The sequence below is a fragment of the Plecotus auritus genome (assembly GCF_963455305.1).
Source record: "Plecotus auritus genome assembly, chromosome: 4".
Lineage (NCBI taxonomy): Eukaryota > Metazoa > Chordata > Mammalia > Chiroptera > Vespertilionidae > Plecotus > Plecotus auritus.
In genome coordinates, this window is record NC_137775.1 from 21,898,905 (window position 1) to 21,923,974 (window position 25,070).

Here is a 25,070-nt window from a genome sequence, read left to right on the forward strand (position 1 = left end):
CTGTGTTCCTTCTTCGCTTCCTATTTCTTTTTTTTACAGCAGATTCTTTAGCATTTCTTGCATTGCTGGTTTGGTGGTAATAAATTCCCTTAGTCCTTTTTTGTCTGTGAAGCTCCTCATTTCACCTTCAATTTTGATTGATAGCCTTGCTGGGTACAGTATTCTTGGATTCAGACCCTTCCTTTGCATGACTTTGTATATTTCATTCCATTCCCTTCTGGCCTGATGAGTTTCTGTTGAGAAATCAGTCGCTAGTCTGATGGGGGTTCCTTTGTATGTAACTTTCTGTCTCTCTCTTGCCACTTTTAAGATTCTTACTTTGTCATCGGTGTTTGCAAATTTAATTATGATGTGCCTTGGCATCAGTCTTTTGGGGTTCATTTTGCTTGGGACTCTGTGAGCTTCTTGGATTTGTGTGGGTTTTTTCTTCCCTATATCAGGGAAGTTTTCTGTCATTATTTCTTCAAACAGGTTTTCTATTTCTTGCTCAGTTTTCTTTCCTTCTGGAACCCCTATTTTGCGGATGTTGTTTTGTTTTGTGTTGTCCCAAAGTTCCCTTAGGCTCTCCTCCTGCTTTTTAATTTTTTTTTTCTAGAAGCTGCTCTACTTGAGTATTTTTTCCTACCTTGTCTTCTAGCTCACTGATGCGGTCCTCTGCTTCTTCTAGTCTACTCTTGATGCTTTCTATTGAGTTCTTTACAGCAGCGATGTCATTTTTCATTTCTTCTTGGTTCTTCTTCATTTCCTCTTGGTTCTTACTCATATTGTCGAATTTGTCTTCCATTCTTTTCAGCCACCTTATGACCATTTCTCTGAATTCTTTCTCTGGAAAGTTACTTGCCTCCATTTCGTTTACTTCCTTTTCTGGTGATGCCTGCTTTTCTTTCATATGTGGGCTGTTTCTTTGTCTCCCCATGGTCTCTCTTCTCTGGATGTCTGGTTATGTAGTTCTCTCTCTCCTTATCCCAGGCTAAATCTGACCTTTCCGTGGTGGAGTATAGAGCTCCTCTGAATCCGCATGTTTGCGCCAATTGGGGACCGGTGTTCTTGAATCCCACCTTTTTACATCCTTCTCCAGCCAGGACCCGTACTATCTCTTCTCTCTCCTACTACCATTATTTACTCCATATCTCTAGCAGATAGCACATTTTCTCAGGGACTTGTTAACTGGCCTGGAATAATTTGGTTGTCCCTCACTTTCTTGGGGCTGCATGAATAATGGGCTTTTATAAACCATTTCAAAATGCAGGAGTGCTAGACTGTTCTTTCTTGAAGGAGTAAATTTGAAGGAGCATGAGTCTTTCTGTTTTAGCTCCATTGTTTAGCCCTGGGAAAATATCATAAACTGTCTTAACCTATGCTTACTCATAGTGCACGTGGTTTTAATGACTCTTGACTCCTGTGCTATTCTGAAATGTCTGTAAGGTAAGCATTTTAACTAAATAGGCTAATTTGGCTTCACACTGAGAATTTTTTTAGACTGCAGACTGGCTTTCTTATATGCATGGAAAGAGAATGACAGAAAGGAGAAAGGTCTTTGAGTACTGGTAAGAAGATGGTGGCTATTTGAATCTTCCTACTACATCTTCAGAAAATCCTACAGAGCAATACAGACATTGGGGAAAACATCACAAAACTTTAGTGAAACTAGGAGATAGAGAAATCTGTAAATAGCAAATGATCAGTAAGCATGTCCAGAAGCAAAACTGCAACCAGCAAAACTTGCATGCACATTTGTTTCACTCCCCGAGGGCGAGGGCTCCTCTGTAAGAAGGCACAGAAAGTATGGAAGGAGGCCCAGAGAAGAAGAATCTCAGGAAGCACCACCTTCAGAAGGGGAGGGAATACCTCAGGTGCAGTGAAGGAGCTCAGGGCTGCTGGTAGAGAGGTAGAGCAGGCAGGCTTTCACAGGGGCCCATATTGTTAAGAAGCGTCAGTCCAGCCCTGGCTGGTGAGGCTCAGTTGGTTGAGCGTCATCCTGTGCACCAAAAGGTCACTGGTTTTCTTCCTGGTCAGGTTTTGGATTAGGTGCCTGGTCGGAGTGCATACAGGAGGCAATGTATCCATGTTTCTATCTCACATTGTTGTTTCTCCTTTCCTCCAACTGCCCTTTCCCCTCCCCCTCTCTAAAAGCAATAAAAACATATATATATACACACACACAAATATATATATATATATATATATATATATATATATATATATATTTATACTAATAAAAAGGTAATATGCTAATTAGACTGGGTCGACTGGCCATCTTCCAGATGTCTGACTTCCAGACAAAACCATGCCGAGGCAGAGGCAGTTAGGGGTGATCAGGCCAGCAAGGGAGGGCAGTTGGGGGCAACCAGGCTGGCAGGAGGGCAGTTAGGGGTGACCAGGCAGGCAGGGGAGAGCAGTTAGGGGCGATCAGGCTGGCCGGGGAGAGCAGTTAAGGACGATCAGGCAGGCTGGCAGAGGAGGTTAGGGACAATCAGGCAGGCAGGCAGAGGTGGTTAGGGGCAATCAGGGAGACAGGCAGAGAGGTTAGGGGTGGTCAGGCAGGCAGACAGGTGAGCAGTTTGGTCCCAGATTGTGAGAGGCATGTCTGACTGCCAGTTTAGGCTCAATCCCTTCCACACTGTCTAGGTGTTTAACTCTTTTTTGGATTATATCTAAAACTGTAGTTTTGTCTCTAGATAATCTGACCAATTTAGATACATGGTTCCACATTTTTTACCTTGAGGCTATAAAAGCAGAATACATTTGACCACAATATAAATATGTTGCAGTATAGAGGTTAGTGTTATAGAACAAGTTTAAATTACTTTTTAAGATTTTTCTATGAATTTATTTCTGAATGATCTTCTCTGCAGAACAGCTTCATTGTCCTATTTCATTGTTGAGATCCAATAATTTTTTACACCAATGGTTTTCTGGGATTTCGTAATGTTGGGAAAAACTGATTTAAGAGGGAAGCTACTACATTGAAGGAGGAAAACATCTTAGATTAAGTTGTAAATGTATAAGATCCAGAGATATAGAAGCATGGAATAGACTGACAAATCTCAGAGGGAAGGCGGGGGGTGTAGGCTGGGAAGAGATTAACCAAATAATTTATATGCATATTTGCATAACCAATGGACACAGACAATAGTGTGGTGAAGGCCTGGTGGGGGGTGAGTGTGGGATGGAGGAGGGGTCAATGGGGGAAAAATAGGACATCTGTAATACTTTCAACAATAAAGATAAATGTTTAAAAAGTAGCTATTTTTTATACTTAAAAAAAGTTGTAAGTGTAGCCCTAGCTGGTTTTGCTCAGTGGATAGAGCGTTGGCCTATGGACTGAAGGGTCCCAGGCCATAGGGCTCATACTTAGGTTGCAGGCTCCATCCCTGGCCCTGGTGGGGATGCATGCAGGAGGCAATCAATTGATGTGTCTCACTCATCATTGATATTTCTCTCTCTTCCTTTCTGATAAATACACACACACACACACACACACACACACACACACACACACACACACACACCAGAGGCCCGGTGCATGAAATTTGTGCATGGGGGGGTGTGTGTCCCTCAGCCCAGCCTGCACCCTCTCCAATCTGGGACCTTTTGAGGCATGTCCGACTGCTCGTTTAGGCCCAATCCCTCTCACAATCCAGGACCGCTGGCTCCCAGCCGCTCACCTGTTTCTGCCTGATTGCCCCTAACTGCTTCTGCCTGCCAGCCTGATCACCCCTAACCACTTTACTGCCAGCCTGATCGACACCTAACTGCTCCCCGTCCCTGCCAGCCTGGTTACCCCTAACTGCCCTCCCCTGCCAGTCTGGTTGCCCTTGTCTTCCCCTACAGGCCTGGTCGCCCCCAATTGCCCGCCCCCTGCTGGCTCGGTCACCCACAACTGCCCTCCCCTGCAGGCCTGGTCCCCTCCAACTGCCCTCCCCTGCAGGCGTGGGTCCCCCCTCACAGCCCTCCCTTGCTGGCCTGGGTCCCCCCAACTGTCCTCCACTGCAGGCCTGGTCCCCCTCCCCAACTGCCCTCCACTGCAGGCCTGGTCCCCCCAACTGCCCTCCCCTGCAGGCCTTGTCCCCCGCAACAGCCCTCCCTTGCTGGCCTGGTCTTGCCCAACTGCCCTCCTCTGCCAGCCTGGTCACCCACAACTGCCCTCCCCTGCCAGCCATCTTGTGGTGGCCATCTTGTGTCCACATGGGGGCAGCCATCTTTGACCACATGGGGGTGGCCATCTTGTGTCTTGGACTGACGGTCAATTTGCATATTACTCTTTTATTAGATAGGCTATATATGAACTTGTAAGTGTATACATCATATTTGGTGAGGAATTTTGAGGTGGGGGACATTTTGTGTTTACAGAACACATATTCTTTAGTTTATACAAGTAAATGTTAAGTTGGTGAGTTTAGGAGAATATGTCATTATTTGTTCCAAAGAACAAAATATTAGGAAAAACAGATGTGGTAGGGAGGAGTAGGCTGTAGCTTGTTTACGTTTGAGTGACCACAATACTGTGGTGAGCCAAGAGCACAGCTGGAGTTTGATCAAGGGGAGTTGAGAGCCCAGCTGAGATGAGCTTTATGAAAGCATTCTTGGATGCCTTTTTAGGAGACTCCTCTTTCATCTCATCATGATGAGAAAAGCCACATGCAAACATAATAACTTATATGGCCAAACAGCATGTGATCTGCCATGCTGCACCTGAGAAGGCTTGAGGGGGGATTGAGAAGAGTTTTGCTATGTAGACAATGATCGTCTATGGGAACAGACTGTGCTGTAAATAAAGGTGTAGTGTTCAGTGAGCCTGCAGCCTTGAGGACTTCTGGATGCCATTGACCTCTTATCTCTCTGGTTCACATGTTGTTAGTCAGTATAAATGAGCTAAATATTTTTGAACTGAAGCCATGTTCTTCCTCTGTTCTGTTTGATGGAAAAAAGCTCCAGGTCCAGGAAGCAATACAGCACCTTCTGTTGGTGGCTTTTGTGAAGTGGTCTGGCTATTAGAAGTTGCATATCACCTGCCCTCTGTGACTGCTTTCCTTTCCACTTGATGCCACCAAGGAGCACCGGCTGCTCTCAGCCTGTGAGTATAGGTAGAAGGAGGTGTCAACAGTAGATTTAAAACATACTTCTGAAACCAGACACAAAGTGGGTCCAGGCTTCCCGTCACTACTTGAGCCAAATGAAGCAGAGACAAGGCTGAGTCATATATGAGTGTTTATTCCAATAATGCTGGCAGATTAGGAGAGCAGCAGGTCATCCTGTAAATTCTGCTTTAACCCCCCCTACTATCCAGCTGATTACAGTATCCTATATAAAAAAGAGCTAATATGCAAATGGTCGTCACACCCTCACGCTGCAACCTACTGGAAAACACAGTAGAGCTTTAGGCATGCCCAGCTTACCATCAGTGGGACTCATAATTTCTTTGTCTGATATGCAGCCTGTTTGTATTTTCATCATTGAAGCTGTGATTATTATAAAGTCATTATAAGAAATTACCTATTGTATAAAAAGTCGTAACCTTCTTAACACTGACATTTCATTATTCTTTTGATCACAATATCTTTTTCATTGAAATTAAAGATGAATAATAAGTAATTTATCTTTCAGAACCTTAAATGAATTATTTTTACATTCAGATTGTTAACTATATGAATTTTCATATTTCATGGTGCTTTACTTCCTACATTGAAAATAGAGTTGGTTGCAGAGTAATATAAGTCTGAGCCCTCTTTTGTACTTATTAAATTATACACATCATTTAGCTAAGCGTAAATGATAAGGTGAGTGCTTTCTGAGTGAATGATTTCCATTACTTGTCAGATGCAGCCATTAGATGATTCTAAAAATACTCATCATGCTCTCAATGGCATTTTTCCTGTATGGCTGTTTGGGTACCAAGTTATCATCAACAGTGAAGTTCCTTGGGGCTTCATGGTACATTGTATCATATGCTTTGAATATCACTGGTAATTTTCCCTAAACTGTGACTGAAACTAGGCTAAAGAGAAATAAAACTTTAGTCATTTCTAATGATTAATTAAGAAAGTCTTGAAAAGCATTTTTTTGACGTTTCTTACCACTAGTTTATTGTTTCAAAGTCTGATATCCTGTATTTAACTTCCAATTTTCTCTTTTAATGTTATGTTGTATAATTGATATGTCAGTTACACTGGGTACAATTATAAGTGTGAAAAACATACCTTGTCCATGTTAGGTCCAAGGCAAAATAATTTTCAAACAGAATACCAGGCATTCATTCAATCAAGTATCTTCGGAATTCCAGGATTGAAGCACCCTTAACATTGTTTCATTGCAAATACCCTACATATTGTTTCTCTCCATTTGAAATAACCCTGACTCTCTTAGCCTTTGCGTAAGTCAAATTTTCCTACCTTTAACCATTTTTTGTGTGATTTTCTTTGAGTTCTTCTAACATGCACCTCAGTTGATCTTTAAATGAGAAGGTGCCTTGAAAAGGGTCTGGCCTATGAAGAAGGGAAGCGGAGAATAATTTTGGGGCTCAAAACCTGCCATCACTCACCTTTTGAGTTTTAAAATACAACCTTGCAGGGTGATGTCTTTGGGGCTATTTTGGCAATCCAATGATCTATTCAGAAAATAGGAGACTTCTTACCCTTATTCTAAATTACATCCAATTTTGATGTACTCATTTATATTCTTAGAATGCTAGTCCTTTCTTTTATTATGAAAGAGAAATACCACCTGCTACAGCTGGATGGCGAGACTAATTCAGATAGATTTTACTAGAAAAGAAATATAATGACATGGGACAAAGAGCCTGAAAATAAAGCGTAATATATTGCCAAACAAAAAACTCCCTGGAGAATAAAGAGCATATTAACATTATACAAGAGATAAAGCAGGTTATCTGTTTCTATATACTTTATTATTGAAGATGTTTTCTGATAAGTGCTTGTAATTTCAGTGCCTCCTAGGACTCATGCCTCTTTGAACCACAGCTCTCTCTGTAAATTGAGTTAAATAATTAATTCCATTGTACTCTCTAGTAAAAATAAACACCTTAAGGTTCATGTTGGGAGTATCGGTGAACAATTCTTGCAAAAGAGTTGGTACCTCCTTTTTGCTAAAATTAAATTAATTCACCCAATCAGTTAGGTGAATGTTTCCCTTATGTCTTACCTTAAAAAATAGTGATACAAAACTCAAATGGAGATTATAGTGGCTAGTCAGTGCTGCTGGCATTGGTATCTGAAGGTTCTTCTTTTTCTGCTAAGTTATCACTTGTCTTCTGTTTGGCCTAAGGGTCTGAACCCCCTGCCTCCCACATTTCCTACCATCCTGCAACACACACACACACACACACACACACACACACACTGGCATTTACTGTATTTCACTGGTATAAGCACTTTCATAAATTCACTTATTTAGTCCATATAACACTTGGAGGTAGATACTGTTAACCTCATTTTACAGTTGAGGAAACTGAAGGGAAGCCACATGGCTGAAAAATGGCAGAGCCTGGAGTTGAACTCATGTATTCTGACTGCTCCTCAGCATAATGGTCTGCTGTGGCATTCTATTCACCAAATCAAAAGGAATCCACTCACTTTCATTATTATTGAACCCTAAATGAATAGAATTTGATATTGTCAACAATCCTCCTTTGCATTAGTGACAATTATTTATTGAGCACTTCTCCAGGTCAAGCACTCTTCTAGGCACTGGGGATATTTCAGTGACTAAAAATCAGACAAAAATCCTTTTCTATGTGGAGCTTACATTCTAATGGGGAGGGATACATAATGACAGACAATGAAAAATAAGCATAATAAAGTCAGTCACACAGTATGTTATGTAATGGTAACATAGATGGTAAAAGCTGTGGGAAAATATACATAAATCTATATAAAGAGAGACGGGTAGAGAGAATTTGGAAGTACCTCTTGGGGCAGGAGTACAAATTAAATGGATGGTCACGTGAGGCTCTTCTAAGCAAGGAATGAAAGGAGTTGGGAGATGGGCCATGAGGATATCTGGGAGAAGAACATTCCAGGAAGAGCGAACAGGCAGAATAGGCTTTGAGGCGGGCTTGTGCCTGGCATGTTCATGGAAGATCAAGGAGGTCAGGGAGGCTGGGGAGACACAGGGGAGAGCAGTCGGAGACCAGGCCTGAGAGGTTCAGAGACGGCACAGCAGGACCTCGTAGGCTGTTCTGGGAATTTGACTCTTTGAGAGAACGAGGGACTCTTTGGAGAACTATCAAAATAGCTGGTTATTAAATAGTTCTCATGGTACAATCACCTTCCTATAAAAATAATAAGTACTTTATTTTGAAGAGAAAAATAAAATACATGATATAAATATAGTAGCCATTTTGGGTGATTTAATCATAAAATTTTTGTTTTTATATCTATTTAAAAAATTTTAAATTTTTGTGACTAAAAAGAGCAAATAGGTATTCTAAGTATGTTTTGTAGTAAGATTTGTATAAATATACTCTGAAAACAATATATATGTATAGAAAAGGCTTGAAGGATATACACTCCAGTGTTAATAATATATCTGTATATATAAAAGCCTAAGCGACCAGCTGACAGGCCGACTGGCCAGTAGCTATGATGTGCAGTGACCACCAGCTCAGTGCAGGAGCTGTGGAGTGACAGCAACTTTGCAGAGTGCCCTCTCACACTGCAGGACCCCTCAGGGGATGATGGACTGCCAATTTTGGCCTGATCCCCGTAGGCCAGACTGAGGGACCCCACCTGCCTGAGGGACCCTGTTCACTCCGCAGACACCCTTCTGTGCAGCCTGCTGTGGAGGGTCCTCGGGAGGTTGGCTCCAGGGCATGTCCAGCTCATCTCACCCAGTCCCGCCCCACCGGCCACCTTCTAATTAATTTCCTTTCAATGTGCATGAATCCATGCACCGGGTCTCTAGTTTTATATAAATATGGTCGTGAATGATTTTTCTTTCTAGTTTCTTCATATTTTCTATTTTTTAACCCTTTATAAATATTGCCAAGGTAATATTTTAAAAATTATAAATGAAAAGGAAAAGTTCATATGTTATCAGCCAGTAAATGTGCCCTATATAGTATCGTACCTTCATCTTACAGACTGTGTTTTGGACTGAGACTGGGTGCAAGACCATTTGTATAGTAAGGGGAAGGGTATATAGTCTTTCCTGTCTGGGGAAACTACAGAGGTATCAAGGGCACTGCACTGTAATTTTTCACCAGCTCTCTTTCTGCTATGAAAGCCACTGAGAATGAGGAGGGGCAGGTAGAGAAGAACTTGGAAGTTCCCTCCCCCAACTCAAATAACCTTTAAGCCATCTTTGATATGATCTATATATATAAAAGCCCAGTGACCAAATGGTGGAACAACCAGAACGACCGGTCGACCAGTCACTATGACGTGCACTGACCACCAGGGGGCAGACGCTCAATCCAGGAGCTGTCCCCTGGTGATTAGTGTGCTCCCACAGTAGTAGCACTGCTCTGCTGACCAGGATGAGCGGCTGCTCCCATAGTAGGAGCAGGCGATTGGCTGACCTGGATGAGTGGCTGCTCCCACAGTGGGCTGATCGCCACAGGCCACACCCACCAGTGCACGAATCTGTGCACCAGGGCCTCTAATCCTTATATAAGGAGTTGAAAAAGTGCATCCATCTTATTAACACTGTTATACGCTATAAAATGTTATGGTCCATATCACTTTTCAAAATTCATTTCTTCATTGTTGTTGGAGATAATTACTCTTTTCTTCATATCTCAAATTTCAACTTGATAAAGGTGGGAATAGAGGGATCATACCTCAACTTAATAAAAGCTATATATGATAAACCCACAGCTAACATCATACTCAATGGGCAAAAACTAAAACCATTTCCCCTAAGAACAGGAACAAGACAATACTGTTTGACATAGTACTGGAAGTATTAGCCATTGCAATTAGACAAGAAGAAGAAATAAAAGGCATCCAAATTGGAAAAGAAGAAGTAAAGCTGTCCTTATTTGCAGATGACATGATATTGTACATAAAAAACCCGAAAGACTCCATCAAAAAACTAACAGACTTAATAAATGAATTTGGCAATGTAGCAGGATACAAAATTAACGCCAAGAAATCTGTGGCATTACTATACACCAACAGTGAACTTACAGAAAGAGAGACTAAAAAAGCAATCCCATTCTCCATCGCACCAAAAAAATTAAGATACTTAGGAATAAACCTAACCAAGGAGGTAAAAGACCTATATGCGGAAAACTACAGGACACTGAAAAAAGAGATAGAGGAAGATGTAAACAGATGGAAGAACATACCATGTTCATGGATTGGTAGAATCAACATCATCAAAATGTCCATACTACCCAAAGCAATCTATAGATTCAATGCACTCCCCATTAAAATACCAACAGCATATTTCACAGACCTAGAAAGAACTCTCCAAAAATTCATCTGGAATAAAAAAAGACCCCGAATAGCCACAGCAATCCTGAGAAAGAAGAATAAAGTAGGAGGGATCTCAATACCAGATTTCAAGCTGTATTACAAAGCCACTGTCCTCAAAACAGCCTGGTACTGGCACAAGAACAGACATATAGATCAATGGAACAGAATAGAGAATCCAGATATCGACCCAAACCAATATGCGCAATTAATATTTGACAAAGGAGGCATGAGCATACAATGGAGTCAAGACAGTCTCTTCAATAAATGGTGTTGGGAAAATTGGACAGATACATGCAAAAAAATGAAACTAGATCACCAACTTACACCATACACAAAAATAAACTCAAAATGGATATAGGACTTAAATATAAGACGGGAAACCATAAAAATACTAGAGGAATCCACAGGCAGCAAAATCTCAGACATATGCCAAAAGAACTTTTTCAGTGATACTGCCCCTTAGGGCAATGGAAGCCAAAGAGAAAATAAACAAATGGGACTACATCAAAATAAAAAGCTTTTGCACAGCAAAAGAAACCATCAACAAAACAACAAGAAACCCCACTGTATGGGAGAACATATTTGCAAATGGTATCACTGATAAAGGTTTAATCTCCAACATCTACAGGCAGCTTATACAACTTAATAAAAGGAAGATAAAGGATCCAATAAAAAAATGGGCAACGGACCTAAATAGAATCTTTTCGAAAGAAGACAGAAGGAAGGCCAAGAGACACATGAAAACATGCTCAAAGTCACTAATTATCCGAGAGATGCAAATCAAAACAACAATGCGATACCATCATACCTGTCAGAATGGCTATCATCAACAAATCAACAAACGACAAGTGTTGGCGAGGATGCGGAGAAAAAGGAACCCTCGTGCACTGCTGGTGGGAATGCAGACTGGTGCAGCCACTGTGGAGAACAGTATGGAGTTTCCTCAAAAAACTGAAAATGGAAATCCCATTTGACCCAGTAATCCCACTCCTAGGAATATATCCTAAGAAACCAGAAACACCAATCAGAAAGGATATATGCACCCCTATGTTCATAGCAGCACAATTTACAATAGCTAAGATTTGGAAACAGCCTAGGTGCCCATCAGCAGATGACTGGATCAGAAAACTATGGTACATCTACACAATGGAATACTATGCTGCCATAAAAAAGAAGGGATTACTACCATTTGTAGGCACTTGGATGGAATTAGAGAACATTATGCTAAGTGAAATAAGCCAGTCAATGAAAGAAAAATACCACATAATCCCACTCATTTGGGGATAATGAAAAACATTATAAACTAATGAACAAAAAGATAGTTACAGAGGCAGTAAAGCATCAAACAGACTGTCAAATTACAGCGGTAAGGTTAGGGAGAGGTGAGGGAAATAAGAGATCAACTGAAGGACTTGTATGCATGCATATAAGAGTAACCAACGGATGCAAAACATTGGGGGGTGAGGGCATGTATGGGAGTGGGGTGGGGGTGGGGGGCAATGGTAAGATATGTACACATATAATACCTTAATAAAAATTTGAAAAAAATAAATTTCAACTTGATATACTTTATTATTTCTGAAGCTTAAAATATATGAAGTTTTGAATGTTGCCAGATTTAAACATAAAACTCTTTAATGATTTTTTTTATACAGCTCATCCTAGACAAGGAGACTTTAAAAACAGCTTTCCCACAATTTTGTGATATCCATTTTCAAATTCTTGAAGCTAGTACTGTGTACCAAAATGTAATGTCAGATTCTAAGAGAGTGATATAAATATGTTTGCACTGGCTATCTAAATGAAATGATTGATTGACGTGATTTTGTTTTGTCATTTCAAGGGAGTGAAAAAAATAGACCCTAAATTCTATGAAAAATTTATCAGTCACCGATTTGGAGATGAAATACTACACCGCATTGATCTTTGCTCCATGCTGAAGAAAAAGCAAAGTAATGGTTATTATCACTGTGAGTCTTCAATTGTGATTGGTGAGTGCCTTTTGAAAAGTATTTACTTAATTTTCATTTCTTTAGTATTTTTACTTTTGATTTCTTTAGACTTATTTTGGCAAATATTTAGGACTATTGTATATGTTTTTCTCAAGGACATATTTTTCTAAATGTGTGGTTTGGGAATACTACATTGAAAATTGTGTAGAACATATTTGGTATTCATATGTATCAGTCAAGATTTTAGTACACATAGTTTTTCTCCTTTTGTGCCTTAAATATAATTATAACACAGTCTTAAAATATTGATTTAAAGTGCACTTAAGTTTAATTTTATTTCATGAATATGAAGAAAGCATTTTCTCCAGTGAAGGCCTACACGACCACACCATTCTACACCAGGCATTTTCATGTTTGCTGCTTTTAATTAGGAATAGAATGTTCCAGCACATAAAAGTTCACTCTGGAAAGCCTTTGTAGGTGTCCTGCAAAGACTGAAAACTCATCCTTTGATTTCTTCCCTAAAGGAAACATGTTTTGAGGGGAAACAAATACTCATACATAAATGAGGCTCTCTCAGGGAGAAGGCATGTGATGAGATAGGCTCATACATACTCATGTTTCCGAGTAGAAAATGTGCACACCAAAGGTAGATTGTGAGAGAACTGGAACAAGTCTTCCCCCACTGTCTGCAACGTGAGTGTATTTCAAAGGAGGCTGATCTGTTGTGATTCAAATTTACTACTTCAAACCAGGCACTATTCTTATAAAATCGTGGACGTCAAGACAACCTCACATGAGAATACTCAAAGAAGATACATGATTCTAAATATTTCAAGGTCTTCAACCAAGATAATTTCTCTCCACTTCAGCTTGAAAAACACACACACAAGAAAACAAAACTATGGAAAGATATGCTCTGAAAGGATCTTAATACAGCAGCTTATTAAAACACTTTAACAAATGTTCAAGAGACACAATTGTATTTCCGAATTCTCACTAGAAATCTTCAAAGAAGTCATCATTTTACTTCCAAAGGTTTTAAATACCCAGCATGTTATTTGAATTTTATGCTCTAAAATATTTCACATCGACTGTAAGGAATATTTTTTTTTTTTGGTTTCAGAATCTCTTTCATGTTTTCAGAGTTGTCTTCCACTGAAGTTCTGATGAGGACCAAACCTTTCTATTGAGGTTCATTGTAAAAGACAAATTCAAATCCTTCTTGTGGAATACAGATTTTGGCTAGTTTTCCACGTCTTCTCTGTAATTACTTTAGGCCAGCCTTTAAAGAGAACTATGTACTTCATGGCCCCTTCTATTCCAACTCTCATTTTAAAAAACAACCCAAAAAACGCAATATGTGGATTTTACAGAAGATATCGTGGGACTGCATTATTCAGTTTATCGCATGCTTCACCTGTGTTGCCATTAGACAGCTCTGCTCAGTTCACCCCAAATCACTATGTTTAGCCACTGAATTTTTCTTTGCTTGCTCTTATCCAGCTCAGTTTCTAAAATCCCCCCTATTATAGGCAATTTCTGTAGATTATTTTTCCCTTAGGCTTCTTTATATTTCACCCTTTTCTAATTCAAAGCAATTTAGCTTCTTTCCAACTCCACCAATTTTGCATCCCAATACCGATTATTTAACATTATTTTTTAAAATGTTTTTTCCCATTGCAAAGATTCTTTTTTCAGTCACATTTAAAAATAATATCTACATCACCCTAGCTGATTTGGCTCAGTGGATAGAGTGTTGGCCTGTGAACTGAAGGGTCCCGGGTTTGATTCCATTCAAGGGCACATGCCCAGGTTGTGGCCCAGATCCCCAGTAGGGGGCATGCAGGAGGCAGCCGATCAGTGATTCTCATCGTTGATGTCTCTCTCCCTCTCCTTTCCTCTCTGAAATCAATAAAAATACATTTTAAAACATAAATAAAATTAATATCTACACCTAAAATGATAATTATGTTAAAATTAACAAGTTTAATGCACACTAGAGTTCTTTTATTTGCTATGGATAATCATTGATTTTCTCAATCTAACCTGAGTTTGGAAGTAATATTCACAGGATTTGGGACAATTTGTGAATTTCATTTCTTGATCAGATTTAATTGGTTTACATTGGTTTCATTTCTCTTTGACTTGATTCTAACACAGATTTAATGTCTGTTTCCAGAACCTTGAACCAGCATTTTATTGTATACACAGAGTGGCAGAGACTTCTGATCTTAATATATTTTGTATTCAGAATTCTAGGGTAGAACTTGGGTTTGAAGGACTCTAGGAACCTCCTGAAATTGTTTATAAAACTGTGTATGTAGATACATATGTGACTTTTCTGAGGAAATAATTTATTAGATTTCTGTATTTCCTATTTTTTAATTTGTTAATGGTGCATTCTTGGAGAGTGGTCGGTTCCAAATCATCCCAATTTTCTTTTCAACTGTCTCTATATTATTTAAGGCATCTTGGGGTTTTTTTCTGTGTGTTTTTTTTTAAATATCAATGACTATATGCTTCATTTCCAATTGATTCTTTTTCATGTTTTCCTGTTCTGTTCTTTGCTTCATGGATGCAATTCTTTCATTTATCTCTTGGATTTCAGTATAGTTCATTTTTAACATTCTTTTCATATTTTTAAAATTTTTGTTCTTTGGGTATGAATTCTTCTATATGTTGGTTCTTTTGTGGCACTTCATTTTCTCTGCTACTTTTTAAGTGTTTTCGCGGGCTCATGTGTATGCTTCCCTGTCAAAACCCATGTATGGTTTGGTGATGTCAGCCCTGGTCTCATAGGGTACACTGCTCTGAAATGGGTTAGGAGCTGGCAACAGCAAACGGTCCTTGTCCACAGAGTCGGAGTTCATTCTTCTCGTGGCTCACAGATTTGTGAATTTTTTTAAAGAGTAAAGATAATTAGTCTAGCGTGCGTGGCTCAGTGGTTGAGCATTGACTTACCAGCCAGGAGGTCACGGTTCAATTCCCAGTCAGGGTACATGCCCAGGTTTGGGTCTCAATCCCCAGTGGGGGGCATGCAAGAGGCAGCCAATCAATGATTCTCTCTCATCATTAATGTTTCAATCTCCCTCCCCCTCCCTTCCTCTCTGAAATAAAGAAAAATATATATTTTTTAAAAAGACAACCCTTTGCCATATTGGCTTCAGATATTTTTCAGATTTTATTGCATTTAATTTTGGTCACTAGTTGTTGTTTTTTCCCCCATATATTTTTAAAATTTTCCTGTGATTTGTTTAATTATAGTGTGCCTAGAGTCATCTCCAAACCAAAAATTTGATATGTTGATGTAAGAAATGTCCAAACCTGAAGACATTTTTATGAGTTTATTTGAGCCAAACTTACAACAATTTCTGGGAAGCAGAATCTCAATGGATTAAGAAAATGCAGTTGAGAATGGCAGTTTTACAGCTTATTTTATACATCAGAATCAAAGGAAGAGATGTAAGGAGGGATATTTGAAATCCATTGGTGATAGATTAAGGAGGTGGGAGAAAGCAAAGCGGGAAATCTCTGAGATAGAAAGTAAAACAGCTACACATACTTTTTTTTTTTTACATTGGGAGTACAGGATAGTTGCTAATTAACATCTATAGCATTTAGATGATATGTGGGAAACAATGAGGGGTTCTGTGGTCTTTACTCAGTGTGGTTGTGCCGTGAGGGGTCTGGAAAAAGATTACTCTGACATTTCAAAGGTATGTTATCTTAGATGCAAAAGGACAATAGACAGGCTCATTTAAGGTAAAGGTTGACCTTTGTCAAGGAAGCTGTAGGCATAAGACGTGACTATCCTCCATGACTATCCGCCATGACTCGCTTTTAGTTAGGAATTTTATGTTCAGACCATCCTATGTGGTTACTTTAGGTCTCTGAGTCTGTAGGGCCTGCCATACTGGCCTCCCCTGAGTGTGTCAGGTTTAATATGTGGCCCCTTTTTTGTCTACAGATATAGATACATATATATCTATATTCTAATTTTTTTCATTTGTGCTTTTAATCTGCGTTATGATTGTTACTGTAAGTACTCAGCACAGATGATTAATACAGAAATCCAGGTACTAAAAGTGGGTGTGAAATAGGGATTTAGTTTTAGGAATATATTTTTATAATTTTTTTATACCACTCCAACCTTAGTCTGTCTTCCAAAGATGACAAATTAGCAGTGTTTCACGTTGTACTTGATTGGAACAGGGTTGTTGTTCTTGTTTGCCTGTTTGTTTTCTTCTCTCTAATTTGAATAACTTGCCAATAGTTGGTGACTTCACGTAAAAAATCTGGCTCTCTGCCACGTTCTGAACAATTTGGTCCCACATTCTTGCATGGCAGGGATTTCCTAGATGCAGTAGTGGACACATTGACCTTGAATCATTCCTTTTATCATTCCCCCTAACTCTACTGATTTTCTTATAAAGTTTGCTTAACTGTTCACACTACCTGCTTGGCTCCTGAAGGCACTGGAGTTTGGACCCCCTGCCAGCTGTTGCTGGTCCCTGTGTCTATGTTACATTTCCAAGCTGGGCATTACCTCCATCTTCTGCCATCTATACCTGTATGTGGAGTGTTAGGGGAGTTTGCTAGGATGTGGAAGTAATACTCATATTTTCAGATACAAGGAATGGTACTACATTTTTGTTCTCTCATAATCAAAACTTTGGGTGACATCATGCCTACTTAGCATCGGGCTACAACTCTTTACAAACCTAACTACACTAGCCAGTTATCATTCAAATCCTCCATCCACCCACTCCCCAAAAAGGGAAGAAAACCAAGAATGAAATATGGTTCAGATCTCCTAGGATGATGAAAGCTGTTCTCTGTGAGCTACTTATTGGAGCTGGGCGAATTAATTTTTCTCAGGCAGCTGTGTCCCACTTATATTTTCTTAGGGAAGGTCATTGACTAAATGACATCCTTTGCAAGACTGATGAGCAATTTAGTGCTTGCAAAGACTAGTTTACTTTCAGCTATCAGACATATAGGGAGCAGTAGGGAATTTGGAAAGGTCTAGTGGATTTTTTTTTGCAGGCTAGTGTGTTTCTTGATAATTTCTGCAAGCAGAGGTGGGAACAATGATTTTCTGGGAATGCCAGCCTTTTTTTGTTTAATAATAATTCATCATTAATTTAATATTATTGAACATATACAATGTGTATACTCCTCTCTTGGGTATCATGAAATATAGAGGACTGTAAGACATTCTCCTTAAGAGTGATATGAGTCAGTGGGCAGCTAAGATTACACCTGAGAAATGGAGAAGGAAGAAGAGTAGATGGATAGGGCTTGTCAATAATGGGCTTTGGTAAAGGACACAGTGGAAGACGCTTATAATTTTACCTTCTGGGAGAATGTGGGGTTAGTGAATGCCAGAGTTTGGATAAATAAGATGAGATTGAGGAGTAGACAGATGGAATGTAGAGAAAGGGTTTTATTCGAGGAGCATTAGGTGTGGTTTACAGGGGTGGAGAACAATGGACTGGGAGGCAGGGTAGGGACAGTATTAGTGGTAGGGAGCAAAGACTGTAGTGATGGATTCTACTGTCTAGTTAGCGGAGGAAGCCACACAGGAGGAGGTTGCTTGGTTTGTGTGTTTGAGGAGTTGGTGAGGGAGGTAGGAAAGGAGATGGGCACAGTCACACCTACAGAGGCAGTGAATATACAATAAAGGAGACTGAGTAGACAGATGTGGATAAAGAGATGGTGAAGTTTACTACTCAACATAATGACACAGGATTGGACCTTCAAGACTGTAGCACGATGCAATGAGGGGGTGGGGTTGTGCCAACTGTAGGCTCAAATAGAAGCAAACAGGTCTGCACAGATACGGTGATAGTAGAAGAAAAAGGTCATACATAGTCAGATAAATTAGAATCATCACAGCTATAGTCCATTCCGTCTGTATCCAAAGCCAAACAGATCAGACCAAGATATCAGACTTTACGGGCTGAAACTCTATGGAGTATTCTGAGTTGAGTCAATGAATTTATTCTATCCAGATGTCCCTGCTTTTTGAGAGCCACTGTTAAGAGACCTGAACAGCTTAGACCAATCCAGTGACTACCAGTAGTGACATCCAGGTGGTGGTTCAGCCAAAAGAAAAGGACTTTTGGGGTTGCATCTGGGGAGACCCTCAGCTCTGACTTTGGTGTCCTAATCTTCAGTGCTCCTTTACCCTTAGGTTCCAGGGCATAAACATCAGTTCTTAATGGAGCCGGAGGTTGTCTGTGGGAACCCCTTTCACGTCCCGCGTGGTTCAGGGTTCAGATTTTTCGGGTTCTGGAGAAGGCCGCACACAAATGAAAAGAGACTTGGAAAAGTATTAATTTTGGAATATTGGGGGCCAGGCGGGAGCCCACCTCTAGTGGGAGGACTACCCTTTGCTCTGGCCTTGCAATCCCTTTTATTGAGACTATGGGATACGCCCATAACCTTTAGGCAGGAAATTCCAATAACAGAAATTTACATAGGAGAAACAGAGTTGGAGGCTGCTTCAGCTAACAATGTTTCAACTAAACAGTGAGTGATTAAAACATTTAAGGTTGTTGACCAGCCTTCCCAGTTTCCTGTCCACATCTTTCTATTAGTGGTAGAATGATTGGTTTCCGGCAGTTGTCAGTAATTTTTAAGAATATAAAGAAGTCCTAAGACCAAAACATTTAAGAGTTGCTGCTTTAGTTCATGGTTCAGTAAACCATGAAATAATTTAGTCCTCAGACAACTCTCCAAAATTAATTTTTATCAATATTTCTAATCATTTCTTTCAACAAATTAATTTTGATGGCTACTCAGCTATCTCTCTATAAAATATAAACTGGTTTGATAATTTCCATTCAAACATTCATTCTGTGGTAAAAATGTAACAAGTGCAAAAATACCCCAGATTGACAGTGCATATACTTACTGTATGTGTGAAATGTCTTATTTAAAAAGCATTATTACGTGAAATTGATATTTTATACAAATATCTCTTTGTGGTGGGCAGTACCAAAATTGTGTCTTTTTTTTTTTTTTTTTTGCATAAGCTGTCAGGGAGATGATTAAGAAAATTTTATCTCTACTTAGACCAGTGATTTCCAACCTTTTTCTTCTCATGGCACACATAAACTAATTACTAAAATTCTGGGGCACATCAAAAATATATATTTTGGGCTGATCTGATCAAAAAAAATAGATGTAACTTTGATTCATTCATACTAGGTGGCTATTGTTGTGTTGGCTGTTGTCATTTTTTTATTTGACAATCTAAGGGAAAAGAGATCAGTGCTTCTGACTAAATAGTCTGGTATTGCATGTTTTAAAAATTCTTCCGGCACACCAGTTGAAAATCTCTGACTTAGACCAATTAAGATGAATCTACTTCAGGCATGTTAGAAAAGGGAACTAGTTTATCATCTGCGGAAACTAGACATTTCTTTTCACTTGAAAACTTTAGCAGTTGAAAATTTTCTCTGTTCAAAATTATCAACTAATTTAAGAAGAACTCCATAGAGGGTGTTTTATTATTTACTGTATGACACAGAAATTGAGTGACCATATAATTTATCATTCAAATGGTATAAGTGTGCTATGCTGGGGTAAAAGAAGCAAACTAAAACTATCCTGGTTTAATTGGGACTGATGTCATCCTTCCTAGAAAGCATAATGTTCTTTAAAAAGCAGAGCTTTTGACGTGTTAAAATGCAGTATTTCAGATGCCAATCTGGCTCCTTTTTGTAATCTACTTATCCTCTTCTGAAATGTTTGCTTTTGATGAAACATGTCTTGTAACAAGAAAGTGTTTGGAGTTTCACTGTTATATGCCCCTATAAAAATGGAAGGCAATTCATAATCAGAACCTTCATCTTATTTCTTATATCTATCTGAGTTAGAGGAAGTAACTGAGATTAAGTAACTGAGAAAATTAATCTTAGTGATGGCTCACTGTGTTTTAACTGGTGTATCAGCTATTAATCTGGATCCTAACACAAAGTGGCAGCTGTGGCTCAAGTTATTTTGAAAATTCAACCATCTGTTGGCCTGGTTTCAAACCTAATGATTTATATTAGCTGCCTTAGAAACCCTACATATTAAAGGGGCAGTGCTATGTGATAAATTTAACTCTCAGGCAAATTAGAATGATGCAGTAATAATTAGTTATTTTATGATTTATTTGTAGAGCCTTCAATTTTAAGTGTATTTTGGAAAACATGAAAATAGTTTTTTCCCATGTGTATGCTTATTTTATTTTTTTAAATTTATTTTTCAATTACAGTTGACATATAATATTGTAGGAGTCTTAGGTGAACAACATAGTGATTAGACATTTATCTACCCTACAAAGTGATTACTCCAATAAGTCTAGTACCCATCTAACACCATCCAGTTATTACAATATTATTGACTATATAGTCAATATTGAATTCCAGATTTAAAAAAATGAACTACATGAATGAAATGACTGGAGTGCAGAGTCTGTGGTTAAACAAAGCCACCAGGATACAGCTAATTAGTGTTAGGAGACCCTTCTAGTTGCCCAAGTTATGGCTAACTAGCCCATCATATTGCCTAATTGCCTCTGAATACATTTTCACCACACTAAAAATGCTTATTAATTTTTTAAAAGTTCCAAGCACAGTGCCTGACAAATAATGTTATAAAATGTTAGTTATTAATATTAATAAAAGCAGTACAATAGCAGTACAAGTTGTATTAGAATACTTATTACAGCAGTATTCTGACTTTTCTAACACCAAAATGCCCATTTCAGGTTATATAGACTTACATTATTCTTAAATGTTTTCCTTAAATTGGCATGTGATTAACATTGGTGCATTTTCAAAATAAAAAAAAAAATCTCTCTGTGTGTATATACTAGTACACATGGGCAAAAGGAGGTTTATAACTGTGAGTACATGATACACTTTATTCTTGTATTATTAATTAGTTATTGTATTATTTTCCATACAAACAACTGTAAGCCTACTTTTGCCCCACCATGTATATGATTTATGTATGTAAATACAGTGTTGAAGATAAAAACTTGACTTTTGGGAGGAAAACAATAAATCTGGCAAATCTATTTAATGTAGTGTTTAAAGAATTAATTTGCTAATGTGGTGAAATCACAAGAGACAAACATATGAAATGGATTTTCTTCTTCATTTTAGTGAAGCATGGAGGAGGTGGAAAGGATGCAGAATAGAGTGTAATAGAGAGAGAAAAACAGTGACCCAGAACAGTGGTCGGCAAACTCATTAGTCAACAGAGCGGCAAACCTCGACTTGCGAGCCGCAGTTTGCCAACCACTGACCCAGAAGTTCCTAGAGTGAGACAGACCTGGTCTAATGGCCATTGCCACTTTCTAACTAGGCAGCCTTAATGACCCCAAGCCCATGAGATAGGGCTAATAATGGTGGTTACCTCATAAAAATGGGAGAAAGAAATGAGATAATGCCCGAACAGCATTTAGCATCATGCCTGACACACAATGCAGTATTCACTTACTAGTGCTCATTATTATTGCTGTTATTTTTTCAAATTGTATGTAGAATTCTTCAGACCAGGACAGAGAAGGCCAAAGGTTGACTTAAGGAAGGGTTAGAATTTCTAAAAAGTCAATTTCTTCTTAATCTTTACAAGTAGTACACTGTTCTAGGAACTAGGAAAAACTTTAGACTCTGAAGGATTGTTAAACACTGGAACAATGTGTTAAGGGATTTGTGAAATGTCTTTTCTTTTAAGGAGGAAGAGAGAGTACCATTTATGAGGTCATCTAACCTGGAGGTCTGAGTGACCTCATGAAGTTTCTTCCATCATTATAATTCACGAGTTCTCTATTTTGTGTTAAATTGTTGTATTTTAGTTTTTGCCAAAGCTAGACTTTCTGATTAACTGGAAGAGAAGTAATAAAACTCGCACTGTCCAGCCCTGTCTGAAATTCCAATCCACTGTATTCTTCTTTTGTTATGTATTTACTCTTAAAATAGGAATTGGAAGGGAGAGTGTGACTGTAGTGAGTAAATGGCTCTTGGCTATCGCACCCTGGCAGAGTGAGCTTGGGATTTATTGATCTGCCTGATCGATCAGTTCATTCCTAGCTCCCTAGGGGCATTTGAAGAGCTGCTGGCTGCTCACATAAAGACTCCTCCTTCACTGTTAAACTTATTTAGTCTCTTTATGTTGTTATAATTTATTGAACAAATATTTATTGAACTCACCAGGTGCCAGGCATTATGCTGTCTGTATATCGAAGATCGAAGATGTAGTGAACTTAATGGGAACCAAGTGAGGGTACTTCTAATTTGGCTGGGGTTTGAGCTGAAAATGAGAATGTGGGAAGGGAGACTGGGGAAAGGGAGGTGTTTTCCAGTTGAACAGCTACTCAGAGGAGTATAAGTAATTCATTCTGCATATGAATTACTTGTCATTTAGGTCTTATCTTAATTCAGATCTGATTTTGTAGGCAATGGGGGCCATGAAAATTTTGGAGTTTAAAATGTCACCATCTGGCCTGACTGGTTTGGCTCAGTGGATAGAGCGTCGGCCTGCGGACTGAAGGGTCCCAGGTTCGATTCCGGTCAAGGGCACGTACCTGGGTTGCGGGCACATCCCCAGTAGGGGGCGTGCAGGAGGCAGCTGATCGATGTCTCTCTCTCATCGATGTTTCTAACTCTCTATTCCTCTCTCTCTTCCTCTCTGTAAAAAATCAATAAAATATATAAAAAAATAAATAATAAAAAAATAAAATGTCACCATCTGATTTGTGCTTTAGAAAGGTCACTCCACCAGTAGTATAAACCATGGTGGTTGAGAGGGAACAGGACACTGAATCAGCAAGATGAGTAAGAAGGCTGCGTGCTCGTCTAGGCAGGTTCTGATAATAGCCTGCAGGTAGCATTTGCAAAGGAGGTGAGAAGGAGCAATGCATTGCAGATCTAGGGAGGCACGAGAATCAGTGTTTTCAGTATAGGGTGGATGGTGAAAGATGGCAGAATTCTAGGATAGCTGCCGGGTGTGCTAGTACATGGTAGTGCCCTACACCAGTGTAGAGCATAAAAGAAAAAACAGATTTTGGTGACAAGAAGATGATGAGTTCGACTTTAGATATAATAAAGCACCTGTGGACAAATCTAGGGACAGGTCCAGAGAGAGGTCTGGGACACAGGTGATATATCCGAGAGATGGATATGGGATTCAGTGGCATTAGGTTGGTAGTTAAAGCTGTGGGTATGAATGAAGTAGCTGAGGTGTACCTGGGCAACCTGGGACTTCAGACTAGTTTTGCAGCTAGTTACCTGAGATAACTATTGTAGAGTAAGGAAGGAGACCTTAAACAAAGGGGCTAGGAAGAGATAAAAGGTTGTGGAACTTATTTAAGTCAATATGACATCCATTTATTGTTTCTTGTTGGTCTGTGTGATCTGGAGAGCAATGACATAAAAATTCCCTTTTACTATTCATGTTTACTTCATCTATTCTACAGAGAAACTTGTTCTGATAAAATCAGGGTTAATGGGGGTTAAGGAAACATGGAGTGTATGTTACTTCTCTTTATGAAGTTTAAATTCTGTCTTTTTCCATTAACCTGTAAATATCTTTTGATATTTTATCTGACTTTAATATCCTAATATATAAAAAGCAAGGGGCCATCACGACCGAAACAGCCAGAGGGACAACCGAACAGCAGGCTGCGTGGGACGACCAGGCCGGCAGGGGGTTTAGTGAGGGATGACCAAATGACTGAACAGCAGGCTGCGTGGGGCAACCAGGCTGGCAGGGGGTGCAGTTATGGGTGATCAGACAGGCAGGCAGGTGAGCAGTTATGAGCCAGTGGTCCCGGATTGTGAGAGGGATGTCTGACTGCCGATTTAGGCCCAATCCCTGGGATCGGGCCTAAACCGGCAGTCGGACATCTTCCGAGGGGTCCTGGTTTGGAGAGGGTGCAGGCTGGGCTGAGGGACCCCCTTTCCCCCATGCATGAATTTCGTGCACCGGGCCTGTAGTGTTTGATGTAAAATGCCTCAAGCACTAATTGTAACTAACTAAGAAAACAATGTTTTGTCACTTCATGAATTGTGGTTTTATTTGATCTGCTGTTGACTAGAATATTCAGGTGAATATTTTGTCTTGATTCTGGCTATGAGTAAAGGAAACTGCATTAGATCTTCACAAATTTTATGTTTCATACCAGGGAACCATAGCTGCCAAATATATTTTCATTGCTAACAGCTAGACAAAATACTATCAACAATAAAATTGATATATTAAATTTAAAAAGCAAAAGCTTTTGCTTAAGAAGTCAGTCTTAACATAAACAGCTTTAGAGAGGCAGTTCACAGTTTTGCTGCTTGTTCTCCAGCTATGCATTTAGCAAGAAAGATGTTTCTAAGTGTGGCATACATTTATTTGCATACAATAGCTTTTTTTTATTATTAGCATGATACTCTTTTTCAGTGATTTACTGTTTAGGGCTTTTTCTTTTGTTGTTATACAAAATTACGTATAGACCCTTTCAATTGCTTGCCTAATTTTAATTGACCAAACAGTGGATTTACATTTCTATTGAAAGAAAGGTAAATACAGAACTCCAGTGGACTCCAGTGTTTTGCCTGTTCTGAGTCCATTTTCTTCCCTGTTGGCAGAGCCCCCCCCCCCCCCACCTTCCCTGTGAGGTGCTGGG

At 39.3% G+C, this 25,070-nt stretch overlaps 1 protein-coding gene across 5 annotated transcripts in view; it reads left to right on the plus strand.

The window, feature by feature from the left end:
- The window catches only part of AKAP7 (A-kinase anchoring protein 7), a 103,338-nt gene that overhangs the window by 53,566 nt on the left and 24,702 nt on the right, over nt 1-25,070 (plus strand). For all 5 annotated transcript variants that reach the window (XR_013960510.1, XM_080666692.1, XM_080666694.1 and 2 more), the window contains one exon: nt 12,283-12,430. Coding sequence is in view for 4 of the 5 variants with exons in the window: in XM_080666692.1 (XP_080522818.1) it covers nt 12,283-12,430 (148 nt within the window). In the remaining variant the exon portion in view is untranslated. The remainder of the gene's footprint in view (nt 1-12,282; nt 12,431-25,070) is intronic.